Consider the following 14449-nt stretch of genomic DNA (forward strand, 5'->3'; position numbering starts at 1 on the left):
CAAAACGACAAATCATTTTATTTATGCAGAGAGACTGCAGTTAGACGACTGTACAAGGTGTGCTGTGTAACCAAACGCGAACCACTGTTTCACCAAATACCACTTTATTGAAGTTAATCCGACATGATGAAGGAGAGCTTTGAGGTTTTTTTTTTTACGGGTTTTGACAGGATCATAAACGTTCCTTATGTGTTGCTGTCGGCCGGATCCGATGAAGACGAGCTGCTTCCTTTCAGCTGCCGCCTCAACGCTGCGATGTGAGCCGGACCGATGCGGCAGCAGCCACCTGCGGCGCACGGAGACGGAGCTCAGAGGAGACGCTGCGAAACTGTTCACGTGGGAAAGAGACGGCCCTCACCTAACAGGGCGGCTCCCTGCTTCAGCCAGGCGCCGCTCAGCTCGGGCGTCCATCCTGCCGTCCACTCTGACCTCGGCCATCTTCGAACGAAAAGGAAACCCAGACGGTTTCGGTGAGAGCAGAAGCTTCGAGCGACAGAAAAGCAGAACCACCACCAGCAGCAGCAGACTCTCTCACCCCTGCTCGGCGTCCCACTCCTCCCCGCTGTTTGGGTACACCACCCAGCTCACGCCGGGGCCCAGGGCCGCCCTGGCCGAGTCCAGCAGCGGCTCCACCACCGCCGGGTGGCAGCAGTTGACTCCCACAGCGAGCAGCTGGGGCGACCTGCAGGCGAGCCGAACGGCGTCCACGAACGGGCTGCCGTCCGAAATGTGCTTCTCGTCCTGGGGATGTTTTGGTGAGGGGGGAAAAAAAAGCCCAACAAAATAACAAAACAAAAGCATGGAGGTCTTTTTGGGGGGATTTAAAGTTACATCAAGTCAAGTTTATTTGTGTAGCACATTTCAGCAGCAAGACAGTTCAAAGTCTTGCTATAAAACTATAATGCACTAAGCAATTATGAAACAAATGGTGAACATTACATTTTCACTGTCACAGTTATACAGAAGAGTATTAGGGCAGCTGAAAGAAATCATGACTTTTAGCTCATAATTCTGACTTTTTCTGATGTTTTTTCCCCTTCAGAATCAGAATTGTTCAGATTGTTTATGTTCCACCAGGAATTCTGACATCAAAGACAAAATTATGAGTAAAAAAGTCAGAAGTCTTTTTTCTTCTTTTTTGTAGTGGCCTCAACCCTTTTTCATATGAATCAAATGCAACACTAATTACGTTTCAGCAGTTTTGCAGTTTTCTGGAAGTTTGTTCCAGGTTTGTGGCGTATAGAAGCTGAATGCTGCTACTCTATTTTTGGTTTTGGTTCTGAGGATGCAGAATCAGAACCAGAACACCTGGGAGGTCTGGAAGGTTCATACGACGACAACTGATCTTTAGAGTTCAGTGATTTATAAACTACCAGCAGTATTTTAAAGTCTATTCGCTGAGCTACAGGGAGCCAGTGTAAAGACTGATGTGCTTTAGCTATCTGGTTTTAGTCAGAACATCAGCAGCAGCATTCTGGATCAGCTGCAGCTGGAGGATGGATTCTTTTGTGTGAAGACACTGTAGCAGTAATCGATGCGACTAAAGATAAAAACATGGCTGAGTCTCTCTAGGTCTTGCCGAGACATTAGTCCTCTAATCCTGGAGATGTTCTTCGGGTGACGGAAGGCCGACTTTGTAACCGTCTTTCTGCGTCTCTGAAGGTTCAGGTCTGAGTTTTATCACTACACCCGGCAGATTTTGTGCCTGGTCACCGGTTTCTAACTGTAATACCTGCAGCGGTGAAAGTGAACGGACGGCGGTCGCCAGCGGTTACCTTACAGGAGAACGACAGCCAGGCGTTGCAGTCCGGGAACTCCCTCAGCAGCTCCACCACGGCCTGGGCCTCTTTGATACTCGGGATGGTCTCAAAGGCCACGAGGTCGGCCCCCGCTGCTGCTAAGCACTCCACCTGCGCCTTATGCCATAGTTTGAGCTCCTGAACGGAGAACAGGTCAGCCATTTGTTAACGCTTCTCTGGTAGAACGCAAATATCTGCGTTCAATGAGGACGTTTTCACGTTTTGATATGGACTTTTCTTTTTATCGCAATATTTTGTGGTACTATTGTGATAATGATAAAAATAATAAACAAGATCATAGAAGAACGCAAATACTGCTCTGTAAGAACATTTGAAATGGGATTCCCCAAGAAGCTGGTTATTAAGAGAAGAATGATTTATTTTATTCAGCCGCAGATATTTAATCAGATTTTTTAAATTTATTTATATCTATTGATTCTTTTATGGAACAACATTTCTGATAATACTGTTTTTTTCTTGTTTTTTTTTTTAAACACTATTTGGAACTTAATGAGCTGATGATGAATTAAAATTCTTAACTTGTAAAAAAAAAAATCACAATAAATAATAATTTATATGATAAATGCCCACTCTTACAATAGATGGAACTAAATTCAAAAATGCTAAAAAATAAATTTCCTTCCAGCAGGAAAACGACCCAAAACATACAGTAAGAGAAATTTCATGAAGCATATTAATGAAATAGAGCGGCCCAGTCAAAGTTCAGAACTAAATCTTGATCTAGTTTGTAAGTAATATCAGGTAAAAATCTTTACCTCTAGATATGCAAACTTAACAGACACACAAAGTAGTTTCTACAAACATGCGATTCAAGGGGACAAATACAAAAGCACACCACACTTTACAGATTTTCATTTACAGAAATGTTTCAAAACATTCCCCTCCATTATTAAATCGATCACATAAAATGTCACTAAGCTTCATAGAGGAAGTAATGCTTTGTAGTACGTTTTTTACATTTCTTTTTAATCTTACATCCCGTGACATGTACAGGAACTCGGTCGGCATGCGGCCAGGAGCCACTCACTTCCACGCTCATCCTCTGCGCGTACGCCCCGCTGTACTCTGATCCATCATGGAGGAAGGCTCCATACGGCCCAACGGAGCCCGCCACCAACAGACTTCTGTCCCCTGGCGGAAAAATACCGACACGGCGTCAAAGCGTACGAAAAAACTCGGCTCACGTTGAATTGTTTTCCCGCGAAGGGTGCGGCTTGTTACCGGGGCGGAAAGTCTCCACCGTCTCTTTGGCCAGATGAACTCCGGACATCAGCAGCTCTCTGGCCTCATCGCAGCTCACGCCCAGGTGGCTGATGAATCCCTGGACGCTCGCCTGGTACGTTGCAGTCGTGATGACATCAGCGCCGCTGAGGAGAAACCTGTTGGCGTTTGGTAGCTTTCATTAAGAAATGTGACCACTCAGCTAGAGTTGAGTAATTTGTCATTTTGAGATTCAGAGGATGGATTATTTCATCTAATTTAACATATCAAACAATGAAGCGTGTTCTTTAAAGGGATAGTGTCAGCTACCTTTTTGAGCTTTCCAACATGTTGGAATGTTATTCCCTCATCGAAGATATACGAGGAGTGTTGCCTTGATTCTTGCATGCATGTTTGAGAAAACCTTTCATCTCTACGGTAACCACTGAGCTCTGAAAAACACCTGGGTGGACCTAGCCCCGCCTCCTCTTCAGGCAGCTGCAGTTTCCAAGTATCCGCCTCACAGAGCTTCTGTCTCCACCCCAACTCCCCCACTCAACTCCTTCAGACTAGCCAGCAGCAATTAGCAAACACCTGGTGGAACTACGCATCTGCTAGCATCATTATACAAGCTGCTGCTCAGGGAAACGCTAGTAAAAACGTTGCTAAAGGGTTAACAGAGGAGCCATGTTGTGATGACTTCCTGAGCAACAGGGGCCCAATTTCAAGGCGTTAAATTACAAAGTAAAACTTCCCGTCAGTCCTTTTTGGTACATGTAGCGTTCTTTTAACAACTGAAGTTAATATAATAGTTTGATCGTACTATAAAATGGCACTATGTGCCTGGAAATTGCATAAGACTGGCCCTTTAAATGATTACATCAATTCGCAACTCAAACAAACAAGAAGCAGCGCCATCTAATTTACAATTAATTCATTAATTTGGCCCATTAGGCACTCACTGCAGTTCTCCAGTTTTCCAGGAACCTACCTGGAATGAGCCTCCTTTATTGCCTGGGGGTTCGTGTGCAAAAGCCTGGCGCTCCATAAAGGATCCCCCTACAGAAATAAAAAGAAGATTCAATCCAGCTTTCAAAAATACAGCTGTGTTTGGCCGACGTGTTTTCACCCTCATTTACAACATCCAAAGTTATATCTTGTGATACATTTCAAATATAATTTTAGTGTTAAAAAAAACAATGATTGAAAATTGTGCTAATTATTTATCACAGCCCAATTTCAAGTTCGGTTTCTATGACAGCGACTGTTTTTATCCAAAATTAGGCATTATTAATTATGTGATTGAATTTTAAAGGCTGCTATTATCATTGGTTTTCCCGTTGCTGTTGAAGAAAATCACTCCCACAGTACCATACTGCCTCCGCCATGTTTCTCTCTGGGACCTATAGCTGACGGGCAGTTCTAGTTTTCCATGATGTGACGCTCAGAATTTGGGCCTAAATGATAACTCTTGTTCAGATGTTATTAGAAAACAATAACAAAATAGATTACGCACAACTTTATTCTTACAAATAAAACATATTAAAGTTTGTTTTCTAATGAAAAATAGAAAAGTTCAAGAGCTTCAGCAAGGTACTCTACATACCTGTAGGTAAACAATAATCAATTAGAATATCTTGGGCATAAAAAATATATATATCAAAATCCAAAATGGCGCAATCTGGTGGATGCAACACGCTAGGGCAATCCTCCAGCAGACGAATGAAGGGCCAAATCATATCCTGATAACAATACTTAGAAATATTAAGCTGATTTTAAATAACTACACAATAGACCGTAGATGAAGGGAAGAGAGTTGCACAAATCAAACGTGGCAAATGTTTGATCAGCTACAGAAATGTCTGAGAAACATTATAATGAATTAATGAATGAATCTTCAGGTTCACAAATTAATTCAAACATTCATGAATTGAAACAACTAATCAGCTGGTAATGTGAACATTTAAAGTTCTCATGAAATCGGTGTCAACACCGTTATGTTTATAACTGCTCGCTGGCTGAACTTGGACAGGTCTCTATTTATTTGGTTTCTGGTTCACCTGAAGTTCAGCTCCACGCGCCTCTAGTTCAGTTGCAAGTCCACCGTCCAAGATCAGGGGACCGTCGCCGAGTATCATCCGTTTTATGCAAGCAGATGAAGCCATGGCAGACACTATAAACACGAGGGAATTGCACAAAACATTTTGTTCAAATAAGTCATTATTCTATAAGAAACATGAGAGCGAAATTAGTGAGAGAAGAGGAGGGTTAAAGTTCTTACTGTGTTGTTTTTCCGGGTAAACGGTCAACTGTTGCGTTCATGATAATCGGAATATTTCTAAACATGACATGAACCGACCAGATTTAAATTCGCCACTAGATGGCGTTTGAGACAATAGTTTCAACCAGTCAGCGCGATACAGTGGAAAGTCAGTGCACAGATTAAAATGCTTAGAAAATAAAGACAAACTGGTTACGGCTTGGAATATATCATAATAATTAAGGGGTTCTTATTATATCTAAAAGTTTGGGACCACTGAAATGACAAAAAAGTTGGTTTTAAGACATGACATTCGTCAGCAATGTACCATGAATGCATCTCGAGTTGGACCTGCAGTTACTATAGCAACGAAGCATAGCCTGTGATTGCTAACGTTTGGCAAAACCGACAGTCTACCGTATCGAGCCATAGAGAATAAATTACCGTCTTCAAATGGTGAGTTAACGCATGTAACTTTTATAACACTAATGTTAAAACTCTACGTAACCCAGTGCTTTGCTTAGAAAGTGAACGAACTAGATAGTCATTTGTTTGCTAACGTTAGCTTAGCAATATGAGCGTAGCAAGGGCTAGCAGACTCCCAATGTGGAGCTCACGTTCAGGATGTGTATTAGTATTAGCAATTAAAGCTGCCCAAATAATGAATACCTGCACGTTTCTTTGTAACTAAATGCTTCCAATATATGAACATTTCCATTGTATTGACTATTAAATGCTATAGCTGCTAGCTAAAGCTTCGGCTAAACTAGTCTTACTGCTTAAAAATGTTTATTTGTTACATTTATGTTAAATTATAGTTTAGATACTGATGTAAAATCTTCAAAGCACGTCTTGAAACGGTCCGTTAATTATGGATATCTCGAATTTCACTATTAGTGGTGACGCACAACTCTTTTAGGATATCCCTGCTGAGTGACACAGCACTCAATAAGTGAACACAAAAAGTGGTTTTCTTCTTCCGTCAGTCAAAAAAGATTTGGTGAATATAATGTAATTTCCAGGGTAATGATACATGGTGAAAATAGTAAAAGAATAATTAAAAAAAAGATGGTTCATGACGAAGTTCAGATTGCTGCTATCTGAGAATGTTGGAACCTTATTATTGAAGAATATTTTTCTCGTCAGGAAAGAATCAATTAAATTCGAAAATACTTTACCTATTCAAAAACTCATCTCATACAAGTACTTTCAGAAAGTCTCCACTAGCAGTCAATCTTGCAATGAATGTGAAGAGGCCTCTGACTGAAGACTGTTGCTGTCACAGTCTCCTGATTGTCATGACATGCTAAGACCTTTATAATATTTATTATGTAAGCTTTTGCAATGCTAATCAGCTGCTCCCAGTTGTAAAAAATAATAAAATTTTGCCTCAGTTACATATCATAACATCTGTTCAAAAGTTATATAAAAAAAAAAAAGTAAGAGCAAAAAAGTCCCCCAAGTGCACAGGATTCAAAACCAGATGGAATAATTATCCAAACATGCAACGTCTCAGTCAAAGACAACAAAAAGAACAAGTCAGAAAAACATAACAGAGCAGCTCCAATATACTGCTTTTGTCAGCGGTGCAATTCTAGAATGATACTACTTGGTGCAAAGTACTACTTTTGCTATTTTCTTTAGTTCATAGCGACTGTACAATAAAGGTCATATATATTTGTGTTAATACCAATTCATAAGAGCACTCTAGTAGCTGGACATTGAACCACGCTTTTCTTTCTTAGCTATTAACCAGCTAACACAGCTTTGTTAGTTAGTAGCTAGCTACTAGCTAGCTAACAAATCTGGCTAGTAAATAGCTAGCATTTTTATTTAGCTATGTTAACTATTAATTGGCTAACAAAGAGATTGCCAGATGCCAAACAGCTCACACATCTAAGGCAAATGTCTTAAGTGAGCAGCGCCTACTGCTGAGACAAGGAGGTTCAAGGTCAACCTAGTTATAGACTGTCATTGTTTGGTTGTTTTTAGGTCAGATTTATTTTCTCAGAATGACTAATTCCAATCACATAAAAAAGGGCAATGCGTTGCCGGCGCTACCATAATGCGTTGGAGCTAGGTCTGGTCATGCAAGGCTAATAAAAACCAGGTGTTGACTTTGTTGCGTTACCTAACTCAAGTAGGCCTTTCACAATCAAGACACATGCATGAAGTAATAATAATAATAATAATAATACATTTTATTTGAAAGGCGCCTTTCTGGCACTCAAGGACACCGTACAGAGAACGAAAAATAGCAAAAACAATAAAATATAGCAATTAAAAGTAGGTAGAATAAATACACAACAATGTATCTATATAAAATCTATATGTAAATCTATGTAAAAATCTATATAAAAATCAAGCAAACCAATTGTGTCATGTTGAAAAGGCAGATCTAAAAAGGTGTGTTTTAAGTTCGGTTTTAAATTTAGGGAATGAATTTATGTTTCTAAGATGAGGTGGTAGTGAGTTCCAGAGTTGGGGGGCAGAGCGACTGAAAGCTCTGCTCCCCATGGTAGTAAGACGGACAGAGGGGACAGACAAATGGATAGAGGAGGATGATCTGAGGGAACGAGAGGGAGTGGCAATATGAATAAGATTGGAAAGATATAGTGGGGAAAGATTGTAAAGAGCCTTAAAAGTATACAGAAGAATTTTGTATTCTATGCGGAACTTGGTAGGCAGCCAATGAAGTCTTTGCAAGGTAGGAGTGATGTGGTGCATGGATGGGGTTTTAGTAATGATACGGGCAGCTGAGTTCTGGACCAGTTGAAGCTTATGAAGAGATTTCTGGGTGAGACCAAACAGAAGGGAGTTGCAATAGTCCAGGCGTGATGTCACAAGACAGTGAACAAGAATGGCAGCGGAATGGGAAGTAAGGGAGGGGCGAAGACGGTTGATGTTGCGTAGATGAAAATAAGCTGAGCGGGTAATATTGTTAATATGAGACTGGAAAGAAAGGCTGCTGTCAAGAATAACACCCAGACTCTTTACCTGAGGGGAGGGGAAAACAGAACAGTTATCAATTTCAAGACTAAAGTTTTTGATTTTGGCCAGATTAGATTTAGTACCAATGAGAAGGACCTCCGTTTTATCACTATTAAGCTTAAGTAGATTAGAGGAGAACCAGGATTTAATTTCAGTCAAGCAATCAGTAAGCGAGGATGGTGGAAGGTTGGAGGCGGGCTTACTGGAAACATAAAGCTGGGTGTCATCCGCATAACAGTGAAAATCAATGTTATATTTACGAAAAATATTACCCAGGGGAAGAAGATAAATAATAAAAAGAAGGGGCCCTAAGACAGAGCCCTGGGGAACTCCTGATGTAACAGAGGAAGGCTGGGAAGAAAAGGTTTTGATCCGAACGAACTGAGTGCGGCAGGAAAGATATGATTTAAACCAGTTTAGAGGAGTCTGAGTGATACCAATGGAAGACAGTCTATTAAGTAGGGTGACATGACAAATAGTGTCAAACGCTGCACTCAAATCAAGTAAGATAAGAATGGACAGCAGGCCAGAGTCAGCTGCCATAAGGAGGTCATTAGTGATTTTTATGAGAGCTGTTTCTGTACTATGGAGGGGACGAAAACCAGACTGAAACAGTTCATACAGGTTATTGTTGGATAAATAAGTGTGAAGTTGCGATGCTACTATCTTCTCAAGAATTTTAGAGATGAAAGGCAAGTTGGAGATAGGACGAAAATTATTCAGATTGTAGTAATCAGCACCAGGTTTTTTTAAAATAGGAGTTATGGCAGCAATTTTAAACGATGCAGGAACTTTTCCAGTGGAGAGAGAGGAGTGAATAATGGTAGAAATAAGAGGGATTATGGTTGAAGCACAGGCTTTAACCAGGACTGTAGGAAGAGGATCAAGCAGACAAGTGGACGAGTTGGACTTATGTATTAGACTTGTAATTTCTGAAGTTGTTGGGAGCTGGAAGGAGGAGAAGGAATGGGCTGGAGGAGAAAGTTCAAAAACAGAACAGGGGAAGGGTTGTGAGCTGAGTTTCTGGTGAATAAACATAGTAGAATAAACATAGTGTATGAAAGTAGATTTTTGTCCCTCCAAGTCCTTGTGTCGTTTTTAACACATATCTAAATTATGTGAACTTTTTTTCAGGAGGACCGGTATGTTTTTCTCACAGAGTGGTATGATCCCACTGCAGCCCTGCTGCGGCGCTACCAGCTGTTCTTCTACCCTAAAGACAACTCTGTAGAAATGGTACCACTTCATGTATTTTTTTTAAATTCCCCACGGTTTTTGTAAATGTCTCTAGAAAAAAAAACTAACATGTTTCTTCTTTATTTTTCCAGTTTGACCTAAAGTACCAGAGGATGTTTTTGAGAAGGACCAAATATGACGACCTCCATCTGGAGGACCTGTTTGTGGGGAATCGGGTGACCGTGTTCTCACGGCAGCTGAAACTGATAGATTACGGAGATCAGTTCACAGCAAACAAACTCGGCAGCAGAATAGAAAAGTACGCTTGGTTAGGCCGTGCAATAAATCTCTCTTATCCGCTTTAGTAACTGTACACACTGTACCTCACAGCAATCAACCCCATTGTATGCAGGGTCATGACCTTATAATAATCCACGACCGGTAATTTGTAAACTAAACAATATATGCGTCTTTATATGGAACCCTGCCTTTAGTATCAAAGATTGATGCAAGTGTTTTCTTTTTTTATTTTATACTTCTGACATGAAGTATAATGTCAGAAGTATAACAAACTTTAATACATTTATCTTTAGCAGATGCAAAGCTTTTTCACATTTTGTCACCTTATGTCCACAAACTGTTGAATAGGATTCTTCTCAACTAGCTTCGGTCACCTAGAAATTGACATTTTTGCCCATTTTCTTCTCAAAATAAGCTCAGTAGTGTTGCAGTGAATTTTATTTAGTGGAATCAGGGAAAAGGGGGTGAGTAAAAAAAGCTGGCCACACTTTTCATAATTTTATTTGTAAACTGTGTATCATTTACCTCAGACTTCACATGCACACTGCTTGTCATTACTGGCTTTAAAGTCAAAGGAATATATTGTGCAACTATGCTGTATTATGGAAAGTTAAAAAAAACAAAACATTCTTAAGCCTCAATTATTTTCAAATGGAAGCAGTTTATAGTGATGGGGGTGTCAGAGTTGCCTGTCTGGTCCAATAAAGGAACAATAGCAGAAAGCTCATAAATTGGTAGCGTCATGCTAAATCTGCTGGATTAATACAAAAGGTTGACTAATTGTAGAAATCATCTGATTTTATACATTTGTTGGCACTGTAAAACAAAATTACGTTCTGCTACACTTTTGGTGACTGGGTTCATGAGAAAATGGCCCCAAAATAAGACAGTGGTTCAGGTTTCTTCATCAAATCAAAAGTTATGAAGAATTTGAGAATGTCATTAGTTAAAAATAAGGGTGATGGCTTCTTGGAGGAAACAGCCAAAAAGTAATGCTGAGACCTGAGATGAACTTCCAGGTTAATGTAAGATTAATATAATAGGAATATAGATGATGGATGGATGCCTCACAGCTAAGAGTTTCAACATATTTCAATCAATTTAAATCTTTCTGAGTCTGTATATGAATTTGTTTGTGAATGTGTGAAGTGTCATCTCACAACCTTTGCAGTGAATCGTTGCTACATAAATAAATTGAACCTAATTATCGCCTGACGCTGTAAAATCTCACATCATGTGTTTCTGTCTTTCTTTGTTCCAGAACCTTTGCTCTGGTGAAGCCAGATGTGCTTAACAAGATAGGCGATATCTTCGAGCTGATTTACTCTGCCAACCTGATTGTGACCAAAGCAAAAATGACCAAGCTTACATGGTAAGGTCACCCTGCCACAGGGTGTTTAATGAGCGTGCTGTTACTGCTCTTTAAATTTATGACACGGTCTCGTGCAAGAGGGAGACACAGGCAGTTTGCTGGCTGTTTCTTCACTTAAACAGAAGAATGACTTTCTTCAGCGCAGCGGACATATGACTTGCCACAAGGCAAAAGAGCTTCATCTATTTATTGGTGGTGTAATCATTACCAAATTAGTTGTAGCCTCCAGGCAATAAGGATAGCCTTTAATAGCTCACTTTTACTTAGAGGACACTGAATGAAACGCCCTTGATGTATCCTTTTACTTTTTAAGATGTTTTTCAAGGTGAAATAGGAGTACTATACTATACTGTGACTTCTTTGTATTGCTACTTTAAAATTGGAGGTAAAAGAGCCTAAAAGTATTAGGAGCCATTGAAAGAGTTGTATTTTTTTTTACTTTAATTTAAAATGCTATGAGAACTGCATTTGAAATACTTTTTTTTTGTCTCGCTGCTACTTGTGGTTATTAAATCTTAAAAGTGACATTCCAGCGTGCGTGAGCTCTGTGTCATACTAAAAAAGTTGATTTACTAATATAAAAAAAGTTTGTGTCATTTTAGTGAATAGCATGGTTAGCACTTCTATTATAACTATAGCTGTATTACTGCTATTATTATTATTATTACTATTATTATTATTATTCTCTACAGTGTTGCTGCGTGTCTCCCAGAGAATGTAGATCTGTATCTCAGAATTCAAGTCCTGCCGATCTGGCATGTTCCATCACAAACAGAGATTGAAATCTCCAAAGCATCAAACTGAAACTTTGCCTTTTAAACACTTCACTGATGCTCAAAATAACAAACTTTGAGTTTTCCTTTCACAGCAACGACATCTACACCGACGGGGGTGATTAGCTGGGGTACAACCAGAGTTCAGTCCAAAGTATAACTGCTCATTGGTAATCAATTTGAACAAAACAGTAATAGATTTGAAAAAGATTAACACCAGTCAGCACCTGACCTTAATCTGTAGTTGCTTTTTTCAAACATTTATGTAACTAGATGCAGCTGGTGCAAAACTGCTTCAGTATGACCTTTACCTCTAAGGATCACAGACTGAGCCTGCTGATGTTTAAAACACCTCAAAACTTTCCCTGTTGTTGGGGGGGGATTGATCGTTTTTACTATTTCCTGCATTTTCTCAATAAATACAAAAATACAGTTAACGGCCGCAGTGATACAAATCACATTTCTTTATGGGACTAGTCTTAAAAGAAATACATTACAGCATTACAAATGAGAATGCTATTCAAGAGCAGTATTTGTTTGTGGGGCCATAATTGCTGTTATCGTTATTATGATAGTATCACAAAATATTGTGATAAAACCTTTAAGTCATGCCTGTCAAGTTTTGGACTTGAAATTAGGGAAATTTTTATCCGTCTGCTGATGTCGTCTGACCAGGGGTAGGGGGGTGAAGAAAAGTACCGTAAGAGAGGAAAAGGCGAGGGGAGAAAGGCTAACAACTTTGATAAGGGGGTGACTATAGTTAAGGGTGGGGGGTAGGCAAGTTACCCCAATATGCGAGTTACTCTAATAGTTACTCTAATACGAGTTACTCCCGTAAATGTCCCTATCATGGGCCTTGATTTATCTCTGGAAATCAAGGCCCGTCTGATTCCTGAACGGTGTGATTAGTGGATGTTACTGTGCTGTTTGCTGTAGCATATGTTTGCTTTATTACTCTTTAATTCAGAGCTTACCTAAACTGCCAACAGTAAACTGATATTATCAAAGTTAAAAACCCCAAACTAAAGGCGTGTACGATAATGACCTTGTTAATAAAGTCCTGCTTCACTTGCTGTTCAGAAGTATTTCCCAAAAGATAAGAGACTAAAGCCCAGAATTATCTCTGACTGCTCTTAATGACTCTAATCTGGTACACAGAGTTCACTTTAAAAGTCCAAGATCATTTGGTCACAGATTAACTTTGGTTTATGCTTTTGTTACATTGCAGGAGCCAAGCGGCAGACTTTTATGTGGAACATCAGTCAAAGCCTTTCTTCAAGTGAGTGCCTATGTAAATGATTTGCAGGCTTGGGCACAAGACCATTGCCAGAAGTGGCGATAATGATCCAAATGACATTGCAGTGACATTCGAAACACTGCGATGTGTTCCACTTCTCTATTCAAATCATCGGCGCTAAATTCAACGTTGCTCCATTTTGCAGCACCTTTATCCAGTTTATAATCTCGGGCCCTGTGGTTGCAATGGAGCTGACGGGTGACGAGGCCATATGCATCTGGAGGACGCTCCTGGGACCACCGGACTCCGCTGCGGCACGACAGGAAGCGCCGCAGAGCATCCGCGCCAAGTTCGGTACCGACGCCGTCCGAAACGTTTGCCACGGCTCTGAGTCACTCGCCGCCGCCGCAAGAGTGAGAGAAGTTTTGCCTAAAGTCACCCTTTGCCCGGGCCTTTGTCGCCCGTTATGTCCGTTCCCAGAAATAATGGTGAACCTGCGGCGATGTGTTTGTGTTTTTGTCAGGAGCTCGAATTCTTTTTCCCTTCCACGGTAGGCCGCGGTCCTGTCAACTCGGCAGTCTGCGAAGACAGCACTTGTTGCATCATCAAGCCTCACGCCATAACAGAAGGTCAGGTCATCGCATATCAAAGCAATGTTAAAACAAATCCTCGTAAAACTGAAGTACACCCCTTCTTTTTTACAACTCTTGGAATTTGCTGCTTTGTTCGAGGTTGTTGTCCTCTTGGATGATCCAACCTCGGTCAAGCTTCAACTGTCATTGACATCGACCTTTACTCACTTTATTACGCCGTAGAGTTCATTTTGTCCAGGCCATTCTTAAGTATTTAAGGAGTCTTAAGTATTTCTTTGTCTAATATTACAGACTGTAACATATAACCTGCTGGCTAAGGCTTAGAGAAGTGACTGTTGTGTTTTACTGCTATCTTCAAATGCACCATTAAGAGCCCAAACCTATAGAATTTATGCCAACAATAATTGGTCATTTCTTCTGACTGGCACTGTATGTTTTTACCTCGTGTTGTGCGGATATGTAACGCAGCTGTCCTGTATTACATACAACTCCCTGCAGCTATTGCTGTTAAAAGTTTTTGAGCCATGCAAAGACACTACTTGGTTACCAAAAATGACCCAGGATTTATCCTAATCCCAGACTTGATCCCCGTTCATGGAGCATGCCACCGGGGCTCTGACCTGTGAAATGGGAAATTCTCCGGACAGAGAGAAAAGACCTGCGGTGTTTTTTTTTCCTCCTGCACCCACTATGTTTATTTATTACATAGTTCCATAAAACAATCTTC

At 40.4% G+C, this 14449-nt stretch overlaps 2 protein-coding genes across 3 annotated transcripts in view; one reads left to right on the top strand and one right to left on the bottom strand.

Moving 5' to 3' along the window:
* Nucleotides 1-6575, bottom strand: LOC102220606 (homocysteine S-methyltransferase-like). 2 transcript variants are annotated; one of them, XM_023339714.1, is made up of 9 exons: nt 6459-6575; nt 5081-5193; nt 4012-4079; nt 3042-3199; nt 2848-2951; nt 1776-1937; nt 536-741; nt 359-438; nt 1-286 (listed from the first exon to the last, which is right to left on the bottom strand). In XM_023339714.1, exons 2-9 carry the CDS (start codon nt 5183-5185, stop codon nt 186-188), a joined length of 984 nt encoding a protein of 327 aa, XP_023195482.1. In that variant the 5' UTR covers nt 5186-5193; nt 6459-6575; the 3' UTR covers nt 1-185. The 2 variants fall into 2 exon arrangements, with proteins under 2 accessions (XP_023195482.1, XP_023195481.1); XM_023339713.1 differs by lacking the exon at nt 6459-6575 and adding an exon at nt 5302-5325.
* The window catches only part of nme7 (NME/NM23 family member 7), a 25540-nt gene continuing 16523 nt past the window's right edge, over nt 5433-14449 (top strand). Inside the window, exons 1-7 of the mRNA XM_005804433.3 lie at nt 5433-5736; nt 9406-9507; nt 9600-9766; nt 11009-11119; nt 13121-13171; nt 13335-13542; nt 13653-13758. Of these exons, the coding sequence (XP_005804490.1) occupies nt 5734-5736; nt 9406-9507; nt 9600-9766; nt 11009-11119; nt 13121-13171; nt 13335-13542; nt 13653-13758 (748 nt within the window). The 5' untranslated portion in view covers nt 5433-5733. The remainder of the gene's footprint in view (nt 5737-9405; nt 9508-9599; nt 9767-11008; nt 11120-13120; nt 13172-13334; nt 13543-13652; nt 13759-14449) is intronic.

Source organism: Xiphophorus maculatus, chromosome 9 (genome assembly GCF_002775205.1).
Source record: "Xiphophorus maculatus strain JP 163 A chromosome 9, X_maculatus-5.0-male, whole genome shotgun sequence".
Taxonomy (NCBI): Eukaryota; Metazoa; Chordata; class Actinopteri; order Cyprinodontiformes; family Poeciliidae; genus Xiphophorus; species Xiphophorus maculatus.